General features: G+C 38.1%; 2 protein-coding genes and 1 long non-coding RNA gene across 4 annotated transcripts in view; 2 read left to right on the forward strand and 1 right to left on the reverse strand.

Annotated features, from left to right (window-relative positions):
• LOC144639311 (inactive pancreatic lipase-related protein 1-like) overlaps nucleotides 1-23,011 on the forward strand; it is a 210,974-nt gene that overhangs the window by 53,119 nt on the left and 134,844 nt on the right. The window lies entirely within an intron of this gene.
• Nucleotides 1,298-9,089, reverse strand: LOC144637937 (uncharacterized). The gene is made up of 4 exons (XR_013567830.1): nucleotides 9,058-9,089; nucleotides 8,863-8,941; nucleotides 6,950-7,001; nucleotides 1,298-2,147 (listed from the first exon to the last, which is right to left on the reverse strand). It is a non-coding gene; the product is annotated as an uncharacterized LOC144637937 (long non-coding RNA).
• LOC144639400 (uncharacterized) lies at nucleotides 20,203-22,359 on the forward strand. Its single transcript, XM_078498719.1, has 2 exons — nucleotides 20,203-20,215; nucleotides 21,597-22,359. Exon 2 carries the CDS (start codon nucleotides 21,624-21,626, stop codon nucleotides 22,341-22,343), a length of 720 nt encoding a protein of 239 aa, XP_078354845.1. The 5' UTR covers nucleotides 20,203-20,215; nucleotides 21,597-21,623; the 3' UTR covers nucleotides 22,344-22,359.

Below are 23,011 nucleotides of genomic sequence, written 5' to 3' on the forward strand. Positions count from 1 at the left end.
AAAACGTTACCATGGTTGCAAGTTGGGTAGGGCTTCACTATGCAATATGGTGGGGATCGGTCAACCCCCTTCTTCTGAGATGTTTTCAATTCTTCCTAGTTTTCTCAGACATACATTCTTAATTTAACACCCCTAAGACAGACAAGAAGCATCCCCACCCTTGAATTTGTTGTTAGTTAGTTAGATAGGTAAATAGTCCAGTAACTTAATTGACTGATGGAAAAACCGTGTATAAATAAAGTTATCTTATCTTCATATGGGAACGACCCAGGGAGCTAAAGGGTGTGTAGGCCTGCGTATGCAGATGGATATCCGGATATTTATTTCACACAACCAAAAAATACAGTAAAAACCTGCGTTTAAGAACCTGTTAGGCTAAAATTTCATTTTTAAGCACCCTTCACATAAGAACCATTTTAGGCTAAAATTCTAAAACAGGTTTTATTTTAAAAAAAAAGAAAAAGAAAATCTTCTCAAAAATATAGAACACAGTCTGTACACATTATAGTTACAGCATAGTTACATAAAATTTGTCCTCCTTGAATATAATTATTAACTGAGATGAACAGATGACAGAATCAGATTAAAAAAATTAAAAGTATAGTAATTTGCTTACCGAAGCCTCCAAGAATACTGTTATTGGACATTAAAGACCAGATCATTTAAAAATTCTACTTTATTTCTTGAACAAAAGTTAAGAACCTAATTAAGAACCTAGTTAGCCTAATTTTACACTAAATACCATTTATATAAGAACCTGTTTAGGCTAACTTGAAAAAACCTAGGTTCTTATACGCGGGTTTGTACTGTATTGAATGTTTTCCACAGCAAAGGTAGATCTCCCTGCACTCACGGGCTTCTTAAAAATGGAAAGGAAAGCTCACCTGTTTCCTGGCAATAGTGGAAGATCGTCCTGTTGAACAGCTGCAATGGTTTCACCTGTAAAAGACAAAAAAAATATAAATATTTTGAGAACATCTTCAATTTGGTCAGACCAGGTCCTGAAAGACTGCAAGTTTCGTTTTTGGCAAATTTGATTCTTTTTTTTATTTTTTTTTTATTTTTTAAATATGCATTTACATAAAACAAGACATTACATAATCGATACGCTACTTACAAAAAAAAAAAAAGAAGCTTGTACACACACACACACAAAAAAATTGCATTGACGATTACAGTGAGTACATTCAAACATAACTACTACTAGTGCTTTTTTTACAGTGTTTTTTCCTTTCTATTGTTATTTATAAAATAAAACCTACTGGTAACAACAATATTTATTGTCTTAAGCATTTGATTCTAAATCAGTATTTTCTTTAAATACAAATTGATGGGGAAATTTGCATAATTAAAATAATATAGTGGAAACACCCATCGTTCATTCAAATTTCAAATACCAAATAAATTAAAAATTTTCGGCTTCACTCTATTTTGATGTAGGACCAGTCTTTACTTTGCAGATCAAGAAACTCAGGAAGAGATATTGTTGGGTGGAGCCAGCTCCCTTGTGGGCCAGCTCTTACACCAATCTCTTGTACAAAGTCCAAGATGCATTCAGCGCATGCAGACAGTCCAAATTTCTAAACAAGTTTCAAATTTGATCAATTTTGATGTAGAAGCAGTCTTTGCTTCACAGATCAAGAAACTCAGGAAGAGATTTACGGGTGGAGCTAACCCCTTATCAGGTCAACTCTTACACCCATCTCTTGTACAAAGTCCAAGGTCCATTCAGCGCATGCAGACAGTCCAAATTCCAAACATATTCTAATTTTGAGCAGTTTTGACGAAGGACCAGTTTTTGCTTTACAGATCATGAAACTCAGGAAGAGATTTTGTTGGGTGGAGCCAGCTCCCTTGTGGGCCAGCTCTTACACCCATCTCTTGTACAAAGTCCAAGATCCATTCAGTGCATGCAGACAGTCCAAATTTCTAAACAGTATTTTTACTTTATGACAAATTTTGATGTAGGACAATTTGGTTCAGACATAGATCAATAAACAGTGGCAAAGAGACTTAATTGGTGGAATTATAATACCCTGGATTAAAAATTTGAACTGAATAAAGTTTGTCCAGTACTTAACTGACTGCATATCTGTGATCTGCACATTAAGAGTAAACAGCTTGTAAGATGATTGAGCTCTTTCCTCCTGAAGAAGAAAAACAAATAAAACACATTTTATTGGTTGTCCGCCAGGTCACTTGCACTCAGCAATAATTTATTGTTAGTGTGAATGCAAGCCTTACAGGTTTACAGATTAACCCCGTAAATTTACCAAACATTCTAGACGGCCGATGGTGCAGAACTTGGTTACATTATTAGTACAAATAAAAGAACTATAGAAACATTCTATGACTGATTGCTCTTTTTTATGTTTCATATCCTATGTCTACAAGCTTCTCCTCTCCCCCCCCCCCCCACCCCCCCAATCTCCCCTTCCTCTTAAATAGCTTGCATCAAATAACCATAATTTCTGGAGTGAGAAATTTATTAAACCATGCTGTTCTCTCTTATCACATCAGCCTATTTACCCTCCTCTACTCATTTTAAGCAAATAAAAACAATAAATGACAGAACAAATTGTGAATCTCTTTTAGCACAAAGAGGTCTTGGAAAATACTGGTACTAGCTTGTGTATGCCTGCCCATATGTAGCAATATTTAATCCTTGCTTATTAACATTAAATTTAAACTTACTTTCCTTTAAATTTAAACTTCATGTCCAAAATTTATTTAAATTTAAACCAAATTCCTGTTTAAACTTTTTATATTTGATTTAATACTGTCAGTAGTGAAATCTATTCAATCCTAATTTGAATTATCATTTAAACTTTTTTTCATTTTAATTTAATCTTTTTATCATTTAAATGTAAACTTATAGAATATTTCTTTATACTGCTAAACGTTTGATTTAATCCTTCCTTTTTTTCATTTCAATTTAAACTTTTGAAATGTTATGTAAACTTAGGAATGATTCTATTTAATCTTCCTTGGGCGAGCTCGGCCACTGGCGGCCATTTTGTTTTGTTTTGGTGCGCTTTAGATTTATCGTCGATCGTCAGTAAATATGGACGAAGGCACCAAAGAGTGTCCAAATTACCGAGCAAAGCATCCAGGCTTTTGTTTTCCGTCCTCCAGCTCTACTGCTTCGAACCCTGCTGTGAATTTGAGTCGTTACGGTGACAATCAGTGAAACTCTCAAGCGTGCTCAGGGATTTGGACTGCGGACTACGGACTATGGACTACGCATGGACTGGGTATAAAACACGGACAAGGACTGAGGTATAAAATACGGACTCAAACTACGGACTAGGTATAAAATACGGACGACGGTATAAAATGCGTCTAAAAGCGAACCACAACTAGAAATAACGAAATCTCTTCAAGGATGTATACTTAAGCAAAAAATAATTATTGTTCGCGCCAAAACGCCTTATGTGACCTTTGTAATCATTGTCGGCTCGTATTGTGCTGTTGTACACGAACTACGATATATAGAAGCAAGGCTGTAATCATCAAAGTTGTCTCACCTCAATAAAGTTAGCTTTTTTCCTGCAGAAAATCTGCTCGTAGGTTACGGCAAAAATTCCTTCAATTGTAAGGAACTTAAAATTTGTCTTTGTTTCCTTCGCTTTGCATTTGTTCTTCGATTCTTGGATCGGAGTTGCAGCGGAGACTCGACTCAAAACTTTATATAATGTTGTCGATTTCATTAAAGACCACTCAAACGTCCTGCTAAACTCAAATATTCTCCGATTCCCCTCCAGGTATTTTTTTCTGATAATTTATTACCCTCGCTAACTCCAACTCCCGACATCTGAAACTTTTTTTGATCTCCCTTTAAGATTCGAGTTACCGTTTAATATTCAACTGTATATCTTGAGAAAAATCGTTTTGTTGTTTTCGGCTTTGAGCCGACAACAATTACAAAGGTCACATAAGGCCGTTGCGTTACATTTGGGTCATCCGCACAGTTTTGGCGCGAACAATAATAATTTTTTGCTCAAGTATACATCCTTGAAGAGATCTCGTTATTTCTAGTCGTGGTTCGCTTTTATAATGCATTTTATATGCTTAGTCCGCATTTTGCACCGTCGTTCGTATTTTATACCTAGTCCGTAGTTTGAGTCCGTATTTTATACCTCAGTCCTTGTCCGTGTTTTATACTCAGTCCATGCGTAGTCCGTAGTCCGTAGTCCACAGTCCGAATCCCTGAGCACGCTTGAGAGTTTCACTGATCGTCACCGTAACGACTCAAATTCACAGCAGGGTTCGAAGCAGTAGAGCTGGAGGACGGAAAACAAAAGCCTGGGTCCTTTGCTCGGTAATTTGGACACTCTTTGGTGCCTTCGTCCATATTTACTGACGATCGACGATAAATCTAAAGCGCACCAAAACAAAACGGCCGCCAGTGGCCGAGCTCGCCCCAGGAAGATTAAATAGAATCATTCGTAAGTTTACATAAAATTTCAAAAGTTTAAATTGAAATGAAAAAAAGGAAGGATTAAATCAAACGTTTAGCAGTATAAAGAAATATTCTATAAGTTTAAATTTAAATGATAAAAAGATTAAATTAAAATGAAAAAAGTTTAAACGATAATTCAAATTAGGATTGAATAGATTTCACTACAGTATTAAATCAAATATAAAAAGTTTAAACAGGAATTTGGTTTAAATTTAAATAAATTTTGGACATGAAGTTTAAATTTAAAGGAAAGTAAGTTTAAATTTAATGTAAATAAGCAAGGATTAAATATTGCTACATATGGGCAGGCATACTTGTGTCATGTGCTAGTACTATGGTTAACCTGGCGAGCCCTGGGTAAACAACATCCCCTGTCTGCAGTACACTATCATATCTAAAGAGATACACTGTATATAGTCCTCAGTAAGCAAGGTGATCTTGTAAAGCAGACTGTACAGGGCCTAATCACTAAATACTTGGGAAAGGGCTTTCACTTTTGAATGAGCATGAAATGGGAACAACAGGTTGTTGGTGGGAATTTATAGAGATGAAGCTCAAACAACATATACTAAGACCCATATACACTGTAACCCCTTTGGGAGGTTCATAATTCTGTTGTACATACCATGTAAAAAAAGACCAGGATCCCAGTGGGGAATCCTGCTATAAACCAGGATCCCGTCTAGATCTCGTCTAGTTCCCGCCAGGATGGCGATATCCCACTGGGATCATGACTAGCTGGGAAAAATCCCAGCACATCGGGATCCTGGCAACATGGCAGCATGACGACATCCCAAGTATGATAATGTGTAATTCAGAGGACCCAAGTCATGTCGGGTATTTAATATTCAGAAGCCCTCACGCCCAATCAGGAGTCGTCTTAATAGTCTCAAAGCGGGCTCTGGAAACAAGGTTGGAGTCCAAGTTTGTATTGATGTCAAAACAGGTTATGAAAGCAAAACATATTCCGATAGTAATTTAAAATGTTTATCGGTTCATGTTCAAAGCGTGTGCTCCCTTACCTAAGGGAAACTGATCGAAATGTTTGTATATGTTTGCTTGTCTGAAGGAAACTTCAAAGTTTCCATGTTCAAAGCATGCTTTGGGCTGTCTAAAAGAAAACTTGAAGTTCAAAGTGATGTCGTTTTTGATGTTCAAAGCGTGATCTCGCCTGTCTGAATAAAACTTTTGGAGGTTCTCTTTTTGAAGGGTGCGTTTAGTTGTCACAATAAAGCTCAGCAAAGTTGTCATGTTCAAAGTGTGTGTTCACTTATCTGAATAAAACAGTGGTTCTCATATCTAAATCGTGTGTTTACTTGTCACAATAAAACTTAGCAAAATTTTCATGTTCAAAGCATGTGTTCATTTGTGTGAATACTACAAAGAATTTACGTGAATAGTCCCTACGCGCCAACAATTATTTTTTCCTTTGGAGCGTACGCATACCACAAGAATTAAATCACCACTTCAACAAGCTTACGAAGGTGTTTATTACAAAAAGAAACCAAAAAATGTTTATCGGTTCATGTTCAAAGCGTGTGCTCGCTTATCTAAGGGAAACTGATCGAAATGTTTTTGTTCAAAGCCTGTGTATCTTTGCTTGTCCTAAGGAAAGTTGTTGAAATTTCCATGTTCGAAGCGTGCTTTGATCTGCGCGGAGTCAAAAACCGTTTTTTTTGTGATCGATAAAACTGCTTTCGTTTGCTAATTAGTCACTTTGTCCCACTGGGACACTACCGCTTCGTTGGGCATGCGTGAATTAATAACTGAATTCGTAATGAATTACACATTTTCATCGCCTTGATGTCCTAATGACTTCCCACTGGGATCCTGCCTGGGCAAAATTCCATGCCATGGACCCTGCCAAGAATCTTGCTTTTAATTATATTCTTGCCAAGATCCCAACAAGAAAAAAAATTCCAAGCAAAGTTCAAGTAATGATCACAAGCTTAGAGATTTTGGACTTGTCTGTTCAGCGCCCTTTAATAAATGTGCCCCTCGATCCTAGCCCACATGAATAAAACATTGTTGGCTGTAATAAAAACCTAAATGTACCGGTGCTGTGGGCCATTCCAAATAAAATTCACACACCCTGATGACAAATCTAAGGGGGTAAGCAAAAAATGAGCAAAAAAAATGGTCTTTTTTTCTGATGGGGTTACAAAAAAAATGTTTTTTTCTGAGAGGGGGCATCATGTCAGCACTTTGATCCTTTTTTCTTAGGGGGTTAATCTTGACTTACCTCGTCAACAGGGGGGGGGTGTGGATAAAAAATGGAATGGCCCTGTATAAATGAGTGTGAAGAAATTAATTTTGGTAACACACTCAGATAAAATAGACATATTTTTTTAGTCAAGGTGGAATTTTGACTGTAAAACGCTATAAAAGATTAGCTAAACAGCACTATATAAATTATTATTATTATTATTATTATTATTATTACTATTATTATTATTATAATTATTGCAATAAAATTAAAACTCTTACCATTAAGTTTTTCATTCAATCATGCCTGCATTCACTGAACATCCTGCTGTTTCTGAAATGAAATATAAGTCAGACTGTAAACATTGTTGCTCTGAGCTCATGTTTTGAAACATTAAATAAAGCGCTCACATCGATCTTACGCCAAAAATATTAAATCCAGTTGAGTAAACTCTGTTGCATACAGATTTCCACTTTTGAATTAAAATGTGGTGTAAACACCAAATGAATCCAAATCTTCACTCTGCTTTGCTATCATTTTAATAAAAAAGCTCTACTTAATTCACTTTTGTGGTCAGCAGTTAAAGGATAAACATGCGCCTTTTCTTTTCAATGCACACAATGCCTAATTCTGCCACCACTTCTGACCAAAAAAATTGAATCTCAGCTTACAGTGGTCGTCAGAAGTAGTTTAAACTTCATTTTAATGGTCTCAAAACGCTTTAATTATATATTACAAATCAGTGTCCGCATTACTGGACGAAATGTTCAAATTCTCAAAATCTTCAGCCTACTTTGACAAGTTGGTTCACGCATTTAGGAACAAAACAGAAAACATAAGGATACTAATTCAACTGTTCATGACCAGTTTGTAGTCTCTTAATTAAGTTAAATTGTCCTTCTTCTTTGAGATAGGTTATTATAAATGTTGTTCCCGTAAATATTGCAGTCCTTTTTTCAAGTCTGACAAAACAAATGATACTGAACAGTCTTCGGCGTGATGTTCATAAAAACTGAAGGTATTCCCTAAAGGAATAAACTAACCCCTTAAGGGTAAAAATGCCAGTGGATTCACCCATTTCTGAATCCCACAATTAAATCGGGGTGACTTTATGGCAAAGTTTAAAAAAATTCTGTATTAATTTTGGGGTTTAGTGGAGGGTATTGTACTGACCCATCAAAATATAGGAGCTGGAAACTGCTGCAAACCATTATGAGCCTCCTTACTGCAGCAAATAACACAAGGACGGTCCAATTGTATATCAAGGTTGAAACAGTTAATTAGATGTTTGTCGAGTTCAATAAGCCAGGATAAGCTTGCCGTGTTGTCTTCAAAACATGCACAGACCTCGTCGAAATATTTTGGTGCACGCGTGTTGAAAAATAAAGTATGCAAGCCATGCAGATTTGCATGACTTCAAAAATTCACAATATCTTAGTGCTTTTGAATTAGTTTCTTGCCTTCAACTTGAGTAAAATTCAATTCTGAGTAAAGTTTAATTCTAGTTTCTTTCATATTTCAATCTATAGTTCAGAATTTTTGGCATTTTTTAAGCCAACAGATTGTGACCACATGTAATCTATACCAATTTCTGTTTTGGCGGACCTCCCCATACAAAACTTTTTTTGGTACCCCCCCCCCCCACTCCCCCTACTCCCCCGCACACCACCATTAATGAGGTGAAGCAAAATTTACCCTCTAAGAAAAAAGGTCAAAGTGCCAACGTGATACCTGATACCCCCCTTCAGAAATAACCCATTTTTCAAAACCCCTGCAGAAAAAAGCCAACTTTACCCTAACCCCTTCAGAAATATTTGAAAGATCAAAGATTGCAGGCAGGGCTTAGCTCCCCAAAAATGATTTTCAAAGCCCCTTTCAAAGCCTCCAGAAAAATTATCTCAAAATAATAGGGGTGTGGCTGTTGTGATTTAAATTTTAACCTTGGCAAATTTTGGTATTTTCTCCTTAGAGGACCATACCGTACCCTACCACCCCCACCAACACCTCCCCCCCCCCCCTCCCTCTCCAGATAAACAATAATGGCGGCCTCAAAATACACTTCTCAAACGGAGCCAAGAATGCTTAGTTACATTGGAAAACGCTCAATAAGGAAAGAAACCCTTATTTACACAGCCTTCATAGCGAAGAAATAATATTTAGAACTGAAATTCCTAATAAAAGCATTTTAGCTTACCTGCACTCCAAGCTGCTCTCAAAATCGCGCGTCAACACATCTTGCACATGGACAGTGAAACATAGCTCTACCTCTCTTGCTGTTTGTAAAACAATCAGCGAATATTGCAAGATGATACAAAATGATAAGTGGTAGATCACTTTTACGTTCAAAGGACGACAACAGATAAGGAAACCTTGCAAATAAATCACTCACTTTCAGTTTACCATTCTGCTGCGTTTCAAAATATGGCGGAAATGCTCTTTGCAAAGGACACTGGGAAGTTATACACGCGCGTGGCGCACGCGAGTTCGCTACCCCTAAGATCAAGACCACTTTAGCTGGGCCTGTCTCGTGAAAACAATTATGCTCGATAAATGCCGTTGATTGATTGGTTACCCAGTGATTACCCAGGAGCCCATAAACAGACTACAGAACACACATTGTTGATCATAACTTTTATAGATTTGTTGGCTCCTAAATTTTTTGTGCGACCCAACACAAATTAAGGCCAAAGGCGAGGGACTACTTTGTCGCAAGGGACTACTTTGTACGTGGTCCACACCCCCCCCGGGGGGGGGGACTCGCATATGAAAGTGACGGGGATGCTCTTCGTCTCGCTTAGGGGTGTAAATTTCAGATTTTTGGTCTCACTTAGGGTGTTCCGAGCAAAACGCCAATATTTTTAGCCATAATGGTCTCGTTTAGGGATACACACGAAGAAATACAGTCGAAGCTCTCCTAAGCGGACACTCTCGGGACGCGAAAAAGAGTGTCCGTAACTGAAGCTGGCCGCTGACGAGAATGGTTGTCGTAAGCGGCCACTAGAGGTGTAGGCGGTAGATGGCTGCTTACGGGAGCTTTCCCAGCTAACAATAACCGGACGGAAGTGGATGACGAAAAAACAAACACTGAAATTTTTGGTATTGTACTGTAGTTACTGTAAAATCATTGTGACGAACGGTGTTGTGAAGTTAGTCGATAAAAACAAGATGCAGAGGTTGTTAATGAGATTTTCTTTGGGGTGTCCGCTTGCGGAAGCTTAAAAACAAAGAAAAAAACTAAGTCGTGATCTCTGAAAGTGTCCGCGGCCGCTTACTGGAATGTGCGCTTACGAGAATGTCACATTAAAAATACAATAAAAATACAGAGTTTGTATGGGAGATAAAACGGGGTTTCAAACAAGGCGGCTGTAAGTAGAGCTGTCGCTTACGAGAGTGTCCGTTAAGAGAGCTTCGACTGTATTTATTCTTATTTTTGGTATCTTTTAGGGGTCAAGAAAAACTTGAGCCACACCCAGATTGGTCTCTTTTAGGGGTTCTTTTCAAAATTTCCGACGAGTTCTCCGTCCGTTTCATATAGGAGTCCCCCCCGGGGGTCAACACAGCTCAGAACACCCCGTCCTTCATTCAAGGTCTTTTCCACGTTTTCACACAGGTCACAGACACTAAAGATCCTTGCCTAGAGATGGCCGCGGTACGTTTTTCTTTGGAAACAACACAGTTTTTTCCCCTATACCATTCTGATCAGAAGTGTGGTCATAAAGTAGAACATTGAGCTGTATAACAGCAGCTGACGTTTCCGTTGCGTTCTTCCGTTGAGGATCCGATGTTATGCCACCCTTAGACATCGTTATTTGTTGTACACTCTTTTTATTTTATAAGACTAGTTTAAAATAATATCGAGGCTGAAATTTGCGAACTTTTAAGAATATTTTAAGAATAAACCCGAGGCTGAGATTTTGAAAAGAATATAGTTTTTAGTTGAAACAAAATCAGGTATTTTCATTTCCGTCACTTTATCTCTGTGAGGAATGCTTTGTTTAAAGCCAAAACGGCCAGGCTGCAACGAAAAGCAATGGTACATGTGTACAATGTAACACGATACAGATCTGGACACCAAACACTTGTAATCAGTTGATTACCCAATACTTGCTAAAACGGAAATGTCAAACGGTATTTTCTAAGAATGTTCATAAGAATATTTTCAGCCTAAAATCGGCAGAAAAATAAGAATATTCAGCATGGGTCGAAAAAACTGTATTCTTATTTAAAAAAAAAAACGAGTATAATGGACTCACCTCTCCCCGTTCCTCTCCCTACTATTTCCCAGCCCGAAACACGAAAGAGACCTCTGCGGAGGAGAGAGGTCAAATACGAAAATTGCTCGTGTAGACTGAACTCGTCACATAAAATTTGGCAAATATTGCGTCAGCATATGTGGTCTCTAATTTCCAAATCTCCAACAGGGTACAGTGCGTGCGTACCTAGCCTCAGTGCGTAACTTTACTGTCCAAGGTCATTACATTATGACTACTTATTAACCGAGAGTGAGGTCATTACAGGGGAATCTCAGACCGAGGCCTTGATGTATTGACCGAGCGACAGCGAGGTCAATACATCAAGGTCGAACGGACGAGGTTAATAAGTTATTTATTATATGGCTATTCAAAAAAAGAGTATAATCAAGGGAAAAACACTGGAGGTAAAACTCGCTCTCTGTGGCTCTCTTCGTCGCTCATACTAAACTGAGAAGTATCGGTATGCTTATATTTTTCTTTCAGTTATTGAAAAGATAGTTATATTTTGTCGGCATTTTTGTTGTTTTTGCCCCCTCGCTAGTAGCTTTTACTCAGAACTCAAAAAACCGTCGAGCCGAGAAAAATTTTCATAATGCCCGGTCATTTCAAGAAAATAATGCCCGCTCAGCAGCCAATCAGAGCGCGCGTACTATTGTAGCCATATAATAATGGCGCACTAAACTTTGAACAGCCGACAAATAATTATTGTTTCATCTAAACGAAGAAATATATTTGTCAAATAAAATTGACCGTGTAAAGCCGGGCGGGCTTGAAGCAAAAATGCGTAAGATTTATGTAAATAGTTACATTTTTATAAGTGCTTATATCAATAGCAGCTAGTAATGGCCGTTTTCACAGTAGAAGACGGACAAATAACTGTCTAGTTGAACAAGTTGTCTGGCGATTCTTGGTTTTCACGTGACGTCATCAAAATTGGAAAATCCAGAATCGCGAGTTTCATGACTTTTTACCCTTCACTGGCTATTAGACGTCCTCAACATATATCTTATTGAAGGTTTTCAGCTCGTTAGCATCCGCCGTTTTAAAAATATAACATTTTGACTTTCGGAGTTTTGCGCCACACGACATCAGAATGGCCGCCATCACGTATACTTAAAAAAAATGCTTCATCCTGTGATTTTTAACGATCTGAACAATTGAGGTTTTACAAGAAGTGTTTATGTTAGTGTTAACGTATTCACGAAGGTGAACTGACCGCTTTTTATAGCAGAAGTGAATGCCAGATGTTTTCATTCATTTCTGGCGGCCATCTTGGTGCCCCTTTACACGGACTCCAGCATGGAATTTCCATACTGTGCTCTCTAAAATTTTGTGAAACATTTTAACGGATAACTCAAGTACGGAATACTATACTGACCTGAGACTTGGACACGTAGACTATCTAGTAATTTTCTACAACCTGTAATATTCTTGATTTGTTTGACTCAAAAGATTTGGATTTATTTTTTGCAGCTCGTGACAGTATCGTTACTTGCGTGACAGTGAAAACCAACAATTTGTTTGTCTAGTATGAATTTAAGACAGCTTATTAACGACTTATCCGTCTAGACGACCAAGTCGTTTTTGAAAAATCGTCTTCCCAGACGGCCAAATCGACGGACAAATTCAGACGACTTGTATGTCCAAAATCATGTACGCCCCGTTTTCACACTAAGACGACTTTTTCGTCTAGACGATTTGTCCGTCTCTAGTGTGAAAACGGCCAGTCTAAAATAGTTGTAAGCGTTAACGTTTCTGTGCGTATGTGACGTACAAAGCTTAACTTTTCAGTAAGAGAAATATATAATTTATAAGCGGAAGTTTTGACCTTAACTTCGCAGGCCGATAGTGAGGTTGTTGTTTGGGCCAGAGATAATACTCGCCGCGCCTAGCCCACATAAACCAAAAGTTTAATTTTCGAAGTCCACCATGCATGAAATAGGAAAATAATTGTATTAATAATCGATTCAAGCAAATAACACAAAGAAAATTAAAAATGGTAGGAAAACATCTACCAGAGGAAAATCTAATCATTCATTTGATGTCATAACTGCGCGCGCTTATTACACCTTAACAAAAGTTCATTTATGACGTAATAACGCACTTACTGAGCTGGGTGAAAGTTCGTTCTCCGACCTTTCGAATCAGTTGTGGTCGCCAAGTTCTTAGAAATTTTAAGAGACGTATTTCACGCAAAAAGACAAGGGTTTGGAAAAAAGTCCCATCTAAAGATAATCTACAACGCAAAAGGTAAAAAAACTGGGTGAAAATAATTAGACGCGAGCGCAAGATTTAATCTTCCCCGGAGCGCGGATCCTGTATTCGAGATCAAACACGCACATAACTGAACTTAAGACGTGTGGCGTACCAGCAGACTGATTTGGGCAAAAGCATTTCCCCCTTTTTATGGCTGTTTGTGCCGATGTCTTATGATCATTTCCAGTGAAATCTAAGGGTCGATTCCGGATATTGAGGACACAGAGTTGAGGAAATTGCTTTGCATAGCGTAGGGGCCAAGAAAAAATTTGCTAACAAAAAGCTTGAGCTGCGCGATTAGTATGTACTAGTGGCAAATTCTCGTCACAGTTCTTCTTTTATTTTGACATGTTTTATTTAAATTTCTTCTTAATAAAAAATGTAATATGGCGTATAAAGGAAAAGCGAATCTTGTACGAAGTTAGCAGTTACTATAGTTACAAATAAGTTACGCAAAACAAATCACGGTCAAACGCGTTTTGCGCGGTGAAATGTCCATTTTCAAGCCGAGAGATATTAATTATAAGACGGTCACTGAAAAGACACGTTTTGTAGGCGGCAGGTGTAATTTGTTACCTAGCTAGTTTGTCAGCTCATAATTTGATTCATTTGCTATGTTTTGCAAATGGGGCCTTATATGCTGATGTCCGATCTCATCCCATAATTCTAATTGTGAAGCGCATTGAGCTTTGTAAATGCGATATATAAGAATCTATATCATTCATTCATTTCTTTCAGAATGGCTTCATATTCGTATAAAGCTCAAATTGATGCCTTAAAGACTGAGCGACAATGGCTGATGGACGACAACAACCTACAAAGGGCAAAAGTGGATAAACTAAATAATAAAATGCATATACTGCAAAATAAGTTTTTCTCCCTCCGGGAAGAGTCCCAAAAAGATAAACGGACATTAGAGTTTTTAATTACCCTCGGGAGAGAAATGTACAACGAGGGGCAATTCTACAAGAACAGCTACTATTTGCTATTTCAACATTACCACCAACTGCTTTCCCATCTTAACAACCGCGAAGCCACCAGCCGCACTAAGGATGATACTGAAGACTACGCAATCACCGCTGTCTGCCCTTACAGAAGAGCCCTCTCTGTCTGCCCTGAAAACCTCGCTGTCACCGCTGTTCGTTCTTGTAGAAAAGCCCCCGTTATAGCTCCCGAGGGTAGCCCGCGGGACGTTTCTTTACGACCGCATACCGTGGCGCAAAACTCTATTTGCCTAGATCACAATGTTGCGCTATTCAGCCTGCGGGTCTTTGCCACTCCAGCTCATATACTACGACCTCGACTACTTTCGTTGGCTTTTCCCTTCGCTGAGATAAAGGCTGTTGGTAAAAATTATCAGTCGACAATCGAAAGAAAAACTAAAATCGCCAGTACTCATGAAGTTGATGCGGGAGCTGGTAGTTCTGGTAGCAGCTTGAAAGATTCTGCGGTTACCAGTGAAGAGTTTGCTTCCCGAGATGACGATCAGTTACCCGAGGCTGAATCTTCTGCTAAAGAGGAAAAGGTTAGCAATAATGTATTTATTCTATGCCCAGGGGGGGGGGGGGGTACTCCGGCTTGTAAATGACGGGGATGATCGAAGGATTTTTTGGGTTTGAAATTTTCGATTCCGGGATTTTTTTGGGTTAGAAAAGTTGGCAAGTATTTTTTGGGGTGACTTGGTTTAAATAGGGGATTTTTTTGGGTATTAAAAACGAACTAAAGTGCCTTGGTGCGGCCTTGGCGTTCAATTTTTCATGATTTTCTTTGTGTTACATTATTGCCCCTCCTGACAATTTAGGGGTAATTTGACAAGGGATTTTTTGGGGGGTCATTTTTGGTCCAGGGATTTTTTTGGGTAATGTCGGAAGACTTAGGGATTTTTTGGGTTCTGAGTTTTGCCTCCATTCGATCATCCCCGTCACTTGTGTGAAGTATCTTGATTTAACTTGCTATAACTTACGTTCACTTTGGTCGGGATCAAATTTACATGCAAGTCAACAAAAGTTTTTCACTGTTGCCACCCAATGCAAGTCAACGTAAGTCTTGCAGTTTACTTCAGGTACTAAATTGCATTGCCAGCGCGCGCAGTAGCATTTTAAAATGCTACTGCTATTTTCACAATTTGCGTGCACTTACGGGTAAACTAACGAGTCCGTTTGGCCAGCCAACGCATGTCAAAGCAAGGCTTTCTGTCTACTTCAAGTACTGAGTTGCAGCGCACCTAGTAGCATTAACTGAAATGGCATTTTGGACAACTTGCGTGTACTCGCCGGGAACATGCAAGTCCGTTTGGCCAGCAACACAAGTCTGTACTCAAGTTGAACTTGCGACTACTTGCCGGTTCACTTGCGTTATGGTTTGGGCAAGGCCTTGCTGTTTTTGACAGTAAAATATCCGTATTAAATTATTAAAACCAAAGCTATGATATATTGCAATTCCCAAATACCATGGACCATAACTATGGTAGCCAATACGCGTCAACGAGAGCAGCCGGGGAGCTTAAATATTGCAATTCTTTGGGTGTTTTTAATAAAAACAATTATTCCACTTGCGCTTGTTGGATTTGAGATAGTCGTAGCTAACTCGGCGTAGCGCACTTCTTTGGCTATCAACCATCTCATATCCAACGCGCGCTCATGGAATAATTGTTAAATATTGCTTATTTAATTTGTAAACAAATAGAAGACCAGAAAACGCTTACTGACACACCATATTTGCGGCTAACTGACATTTTGTCGTCAAGATTCTAGAATTACATTATCCAGTGGCACAGTTTAAAACAAATCAGGGTATAGTATTAATCACGACATATAGTTATATAGATATGGTGAATTGTGTTTTACAAAATAAAAATTATGCCCTGGTATTAACTTTATTCTGATAAACTGGGTGCATTGATGTTGCGGGTCCAGATCAAATTAAAGGTTCGTTTTCTCTCTAAACAAAGCAGTTATAAGAGGGTCTGAATGGAGTTTAGTGTTTAGTGTTATTTGCCTATAATTTTTTGTGTTGCTGTTAAATTGGTCAATTTTTTAATGTTTACTGTTCCCGAAGAAACTACTGTTAAGTGTTTGGAGGGTTTTTCTTGAAAGACCCATAGTCTTTTAGCATTGTAAATTATTATCTGCTCTTCGAAAATCGGTTATAAAATCACTCCTGAACATTGAGCCTGTGCTTTGGTTCTCCTCGGAAATCTTCAGTAGTCTTCGGACATCTTCGAAGTCTCCAGAAATCTTCAAGAGTCTTCGGGAATCTTTGGTAGTCTTCAGAAATCTTCCGAAATGATAAGAAATTGTCGGAAAATGGCCGAAAACTTCTTGATATTCTAAACAAAATAATATTGGCCTTTTTGGAGCTGTTTTTGTTTCTTTGTGGATTAAATTTACTGTTACAGTGAATTTTTTTACTGTTAGTGTTAAAATGCCTAAAATTTAACTGTTTCATGTTACAGAGCCACAAAATTAAGTGTTAATTGTTATCGAGGTACCCCCATTCAGACCCTCGTATAAAGGCAAGAATGTGAGCAATTAGAGTTCGCCTGCTCTTCTAGAGCTCAAAATGAACCAGTTACTTAAGGTATCACGGAAGGAAAATTGGCGTTTTCGTTTCAAGTGAAATTGTGTGCAAACCATCAATGGTAATCCAATAAAGTAAAATTTTCTGAAAGCTCATTAAATAAAGATTGTAACTTTGGATTTTGTTTTAATCATATAGACCATAATAAGCAACGTCAGAATTTTGTTTGTTTATGAATTTTTGAACTTTAAAATGGTGTTTTTAGGGCTTCTTTAGGATTTAAAATTCATAAAAATTTAATGGAGCAAGAAAAGAAAAATCTGAGACAAGGTTTTTTAGAATAATGTATGTAGATCAAATTCCACATAAAAGTTTTGGCTCTCATGTAAATGTGTTCTCAAATAAACCTAAAGTTGCGCAACATCATAATTGCATACAAAATGCTGACGTTGCTTATTATGGTCTATATGATGTAAACAAAATCCAAAATAACAATCTTTATTCAATAAGCTTTCGGAAAATATATACTTTATTGGGGTTACAATTGATGGTTTGCACACAATTTGACTTGGAACGAAAACGCCCGTTTTCCTTCCGTGATACCTTAAACGAACTAGGACCTTCTAGCGCTTAAAATGAACTAGGAACTTAGCAACTGAAGTAGCTGTAAGGAAAATTTCTGATTGTTGTTTTTATTTTATTTTTACTTACAGAAAAGTCTAGCCAGTAGATTCCGAGCATGGCTGAGCAAGTTTTGTTGAGCGGACGTCTTCTGAGAAGAAATAAGAGTCGATCAACCTAACATTTTTTGGTTTCATCTGTTCTAGTTTCATTTAATGGAATTTCTATGATTTCTTTAATTTGATTTCACTTGTTAACTTATAATTAACATTCTTTTTTCATACTTTTAAGACGTTTTTAATTGAAAACTCGGTTCTAGAGCTTGTGTTCACATGACCTATGTCCCATCATTATTATGGTCTACGACAAGAATATCAGAAATGCTAGGACTGTTATTGCAGGTTCACTAACTGAAAGTCGGTATGAGTTGTTGCAAGCAGTTTCAAATGGTGTAGTGGCTCTACTTCACTACCTTTTCAACTTCCCATCCTTTCCGCTATCCGTACACTCTCGTTTTTTCGCAAGTTACCCCCCACCTAGCAAAGCCCCTACATTAAACCTCTTTTCCATATACAATTTTTTCTTCCCCTTATCTCCTTCTTCGTATCGCGTTTCGTACCCTTCCCCAATTGCAAGTCTCCCTTAAACTGAAGCCTCTACTTTTTCGTTTCAAGTTCCCGTATCCCTTCCCCTATCCCCTATTTTCCCAAATTCCAGCATTCATTAAACCCTCACCCCAAATGCCTCCGGCCATATTCACCATTTTCCCGTTGTTTTTACCTCCCGTACCCCTCATAACCTACCGAGATCCCTTTTCCAACAATACCCCTTAAAACTTGCAATTTATTCCTAACCCCCTAAATCCCCTCCCCCCCCCCAAAAAAAAAGCTCACTCAGCCCCACAAAAAAGGTAGCAAAATATTTATGTCCTAACATACCAAACTTTGATAAGAGTGCGCTCAATTATAGCAGTGCTATTATTTCATGGTATTTAAGTTACAGACCATAATGTCAGCGGGAAGTGATTTTCAAGCTACAGGAGATCACGACGAACTGGAAGGGTGGTCATGTGACTATTTGCAGTAACCGGAAATTTTGTTCTCAAACTCGAAAACAATGAAATATACAATGTGTGCATGTGAGGAGTTTTTGTTTTTGCCTTTCTTTTTGTTGTTACGAAATCGCTAACTTGAGAATTATAAAATTTATTTGAATCTTTTTTTGTCATACTGTGCAATATATAATATAATTATAATCATGAATGTTTTGATAAAAAAAAACTGATAATTAATGTTTTGAATTGCCATTGTTGGAATTTGAAACCTTATGCTGAAAACGCAAACTAAAATTTCAGTAAAAATAAAAATTTAAATATCAAACTGGATTCTTCTTGAGGCAACATTGTTGATTCTAGGTCATGATAAGGTGAGACTATATAACTGTAGGGTTTATTACGTTCGGAGAGGTGGGGGGGGGGGGGCAAACGGTGGGTAGAGGAGATATACATGTATAGGGACATCTGTGATCGAACTGTAAACCTAATCCCTTCCAAAAGATTTAGCAAAGTTTACATATTTTAACATTTAAAAATATTCGATAATGTTGACGTTTAGCAAGAATAAACGTCACATTTATCACGCGACGTGAGGTGACTGTTACTTTATACTGACGTGGCAAATTTCACAGAACTCACTTCACCAAGTGCTGACTTGTTCGGCCCTGGCAGTAAAACAATTTGTCCATTCTTGAAATTAATTATTACCAGAATTTTTACCGTAAAAAAATTTAAGTATTTTTTCATGCATCTTGAAGTTGTGTCAAAAACTTTCACACGTGACTACGTCGTGAGACAATCGAAAAATACTTTTTTATTATACTATTCTAGCACCTTGCTAAAAGTTAAGAATTTAAACTAACGGCAAAATAAATCGTGAAAATTGTTTTGTAAGAATTAGGGCTGAACTGAAAGGTAAAATTGTTAGATAAAGAAACATAGAAGCGACTCTGCTGGCGTGTATAACAAGGACGTTTGGCTCTAAATGTCAACGTTTGCGTCACGTGACCCATTATTATTGTGTCCATCTGCAAAATATATTTAGGAAATGGTTAAAGACAAACATTGAATGCGATGTTTCCGCTGAAATCTTATATTTGTTTCTTGTATGAATCTCTTCCTGAAATGGTTGACTAAGATTTTTAAGTTATTGATGAATATAAAAGTTATATTTAGCATCAGGTCACATAGCGTTTTTACCACTTTAATATCTTCTTCCAAACAATTTGTTCCATTCTTGACATGAACAGTTTTTTGCGGTAAATCAAACAACAACTGATGTTTTATTGACATTCTTGGCACAAATAGCTGTACTTCGATGTGAAACTTTTGTCCTAGATCAAAGTTTGATATAATGTGTAATTTAGGGAAATCGATATTTCCATGGTAACGACAAAAACAAAACCTAAAAACACGGACAGCTGAGCAACAAGATAGTTATTCATTATCTTTCTTTAGTTCACTTCATGAATACTACATTTTATTTTGACTGCATGATGCATGTGTTGTCGAAACTATGATATCCCGTATACTCGGAGAATTAAAGATCTAACTCTGAATTTCAGGCTACATCTACCGTGGGTCAGAACAAACTAGAAGAAGCGAGGATTCAAGTATCAAACAGCCAACGAATGGAACAATGTCGAAGAAAAAACATTTAAGCCTGGCATATTTAACTTCCCTATCGCTTTCTTAAACAAAACTTAAAACAAAACGTATGATAAAAAAAGGGAAATTTCCCTTCTATCACGTGATAATCATTTCTGAGAAACGAGTTAGACGCCATTATACACAATTCAAACTGCAGCACTGACCCAGGGCAGATATTATTGAACAACTCAAAGGTAAGAAAAGGTTTTGTAATAACTATGCGTGTGAGTGTTTATCAGTAGACGGACCTTTCTCAACGAATTAGTTTCCTTTGCGTACTTTAACTTCTTCTTGAAAGAGTACACCACATTGAGTTCGATTTCCTGTTCTAAAATGAAACGCTTGCGAGAATCTTAATGCAAGTGCTGGAAAAACATCTCGGTGTTTCGATTCCTTCAGGTAGCATGACAAACGACACAACAATTTCTAGAGATTTGAAGAGAGCGATCAAAGAATCACAAAATCGATTTCTTTAAGAAAACGAATTTTCAGTTCATAGAACAAGCTCATAACACGCAAGAGCAGGTGTGGCGGAACACGGAACTTCTTTGGATTTGCATAAAATCTTCGTCCTATTTGCATAAAAAAACATTTAAGCCCAGCATAGAAAACTTCCCTATCGCTTTCTTAAGCTGAAGCTTAGGTAAGAAAAGGATTTCTAGTAGCTGGGAATTTATTTAGGTGTGTATACGAGTGTTTATAGACCTTTTCTAAAGGGAGTTTCCTTGGCGTACTTTAATTTTTCCAAAGAGTACGCAACATTGAATTCGATTCCCTATGTCAAAATGAAACGCTTGCGAGAATCTCAATGCAAGTGCAAGAAAATATCTTGGTCAGTGTTATGATACTGTTATGTAGTATGACAAACGACACAACGATTTCTGGAGATTTGAAGGGAGCGATTAAAGAATCATAAGATCAATTTATCTCTATTTCTTTGGGAAAACAAAACCTTAGTTTATAGAACAAACTCACAACACGCAAGAGCAGTTTCGCGGAACTTCGTCCAATTTGCATAAAATCTGCTTTTTGGAGCTTGGCATTATTTGCCTCAACTACTACGTTTGGCTTTATTTGCAAACTAAATACGTATACAATGGCCGCGGCCGCATTCTTGGAAAAACGCACACTTGAGGGTGATTTTGGACATATGGCGATGAGTGATTTCAATAGCTTAATCATGACATCACTTCAGTCTGGTCTGAGCTTAATGCAGCCGCTTAAAATATCTAACCGAGTTAGTTACCGGGGTTAGTTATGGTAACCATACTTTAACCGAGTTAAGTTTTGTGGAAATTGTTAACCGTGTTTCTAAAAAGTTAACCCAGTTAACTCTGTAACTGAAATGCGGCCGCAGCCATGTATCTCTTCTATTTACCACTGTTTCAAACTTTTTGATATGGTCACGAGAGGAAACAGTCTGAATTATGTTACTCACTGGCCGATCTTTTCGAATATTTTAAATTAAATATCCAACCTTGCATCTCTTCCCAGCCCCTGCATGCATGCACCAGCTCCAGCTTTGTACAAGGTTGCATTCTAGTGCATTCTTTATTGTGTTTTTGATACTTTCAGGTTTTGCCATCTGTACGTCTCGCAAAAATGGAAGAGGAGCCGTGGTCTCTATATTTGGCGAAGTTTGGAGCAAAGGTTGGAGCAAAGGTTTTAATAAATATGTACGCACCTGGATTTGGGGCATCCATAGAGTTTGTTGATGCCGTGAAATGTTTCTACGATGGTGATATAACTGGTGGTGTTATTAACACACTCTCGGGCATCGGAGACCTTGCATCGTTTGGGCTTGTGGGCTCTATTAAGGAGGTAATGAGAGGAGGTGCAAAAGCCACTGTCGTCGCCACTGTAAAAGAAATGGGGAAATTGGCTCCGAAAGAAGTAACCAAAAAACTGGGTCAGCAAGCAGGAAAGGAAATTGCAAAAGGGGTGCTAAATGAGGCTACTGAAGAAGTGTGGCGTCAAAATGCCAAGATGACTTTGAACAAGGCGGGAGTAGGTGCTTTCTTAGCTTTCTTGTCCAGTGGCGGGCATCAAGTTAGCAAAACCGTTTACGAGGATCTCTCAGAAAAAATCGCTTTTGAAATGATGGCAAAGAGTACAAAAATGGGTGCCTTTGAATTAACCAAAGACGCTGCTAAAGAAGGCGCTAAGAAAGAGTTCATGAAAAAGTCATATATATTATTTCAAAAAGACCTCTTCTTTGCGGCTTCAAAGGGAATCGTAAATCGCTATGGAAGAAAAGAAGATGACGAGGATGATGAGGATAGCCGAAACGGCACAATTTGTTACCAAACCTATGTAAACTGATATTTTTAACCACTGCTCGGACTCATTAGACTGTTCACTCATACTGTTTGTAATCAATAATGCAGCAAGTAGTTAATAGATCAGTTTTCACTGTGTGTCGAAAGTAATTTGCATTTGCTTCGGTTTTGCATTATTACACTTTGTGATTGGTTTAACACCTTGCGGCAGTCAACCAATCAGAAATAGAGCCAAATCCAATCGTGATTGGCTAACCCATATTTTCTTGTGCTATGCACCGGCTACATGTATCTGCCTCGAGTTCTAATTGGTTCACTGGATTGTCTATGTCTTTTCTGATTGGTTGTGGGAGGCGCGGTGGCCTAATAATTAGTGCACCGACTCCGGATCGAGCGATCCGGGTTCGAGACCTGGCCATGGTGACTGTGTTGTGCTCTTGGGCAAGACTACTCTCATAGTGCCTCTCTCCACCCAGGTGTATAAATGGGTACCGGCGACATAATGCTGGGGGAGGGTACCCTACAATGGTCTAGCATCCCATTCAGGGGGAGGGGGAGTAGAAGTATTCCTAGCCGCTTAATGTTACCGAAACCAGGACAAGCTCCGACAGTATGGGCCGCATGGCTCGAGGCTTCCCTTTTATCTGATTGGTTGGCTGATCATTTTGGTTTTGGCTTTAAGCCTCGATCGAAAATTGACCCGCGATCGAC

Source organism: Oculina patagonica, chromosome 14 (genome assembly GCF_052425735.1).
Source record: "Oculina patagonica isolate OP01 chromosome 14, crgOcupat, whole genome shotgun sequence".
NCBI classification, from domain to species: domain Eukaryota; kingdom Metazoa; phylum Cnidaria; class Anthozoa; order Scleractinia; family Oculinidae; genus Oculina; species Oculina patagonica.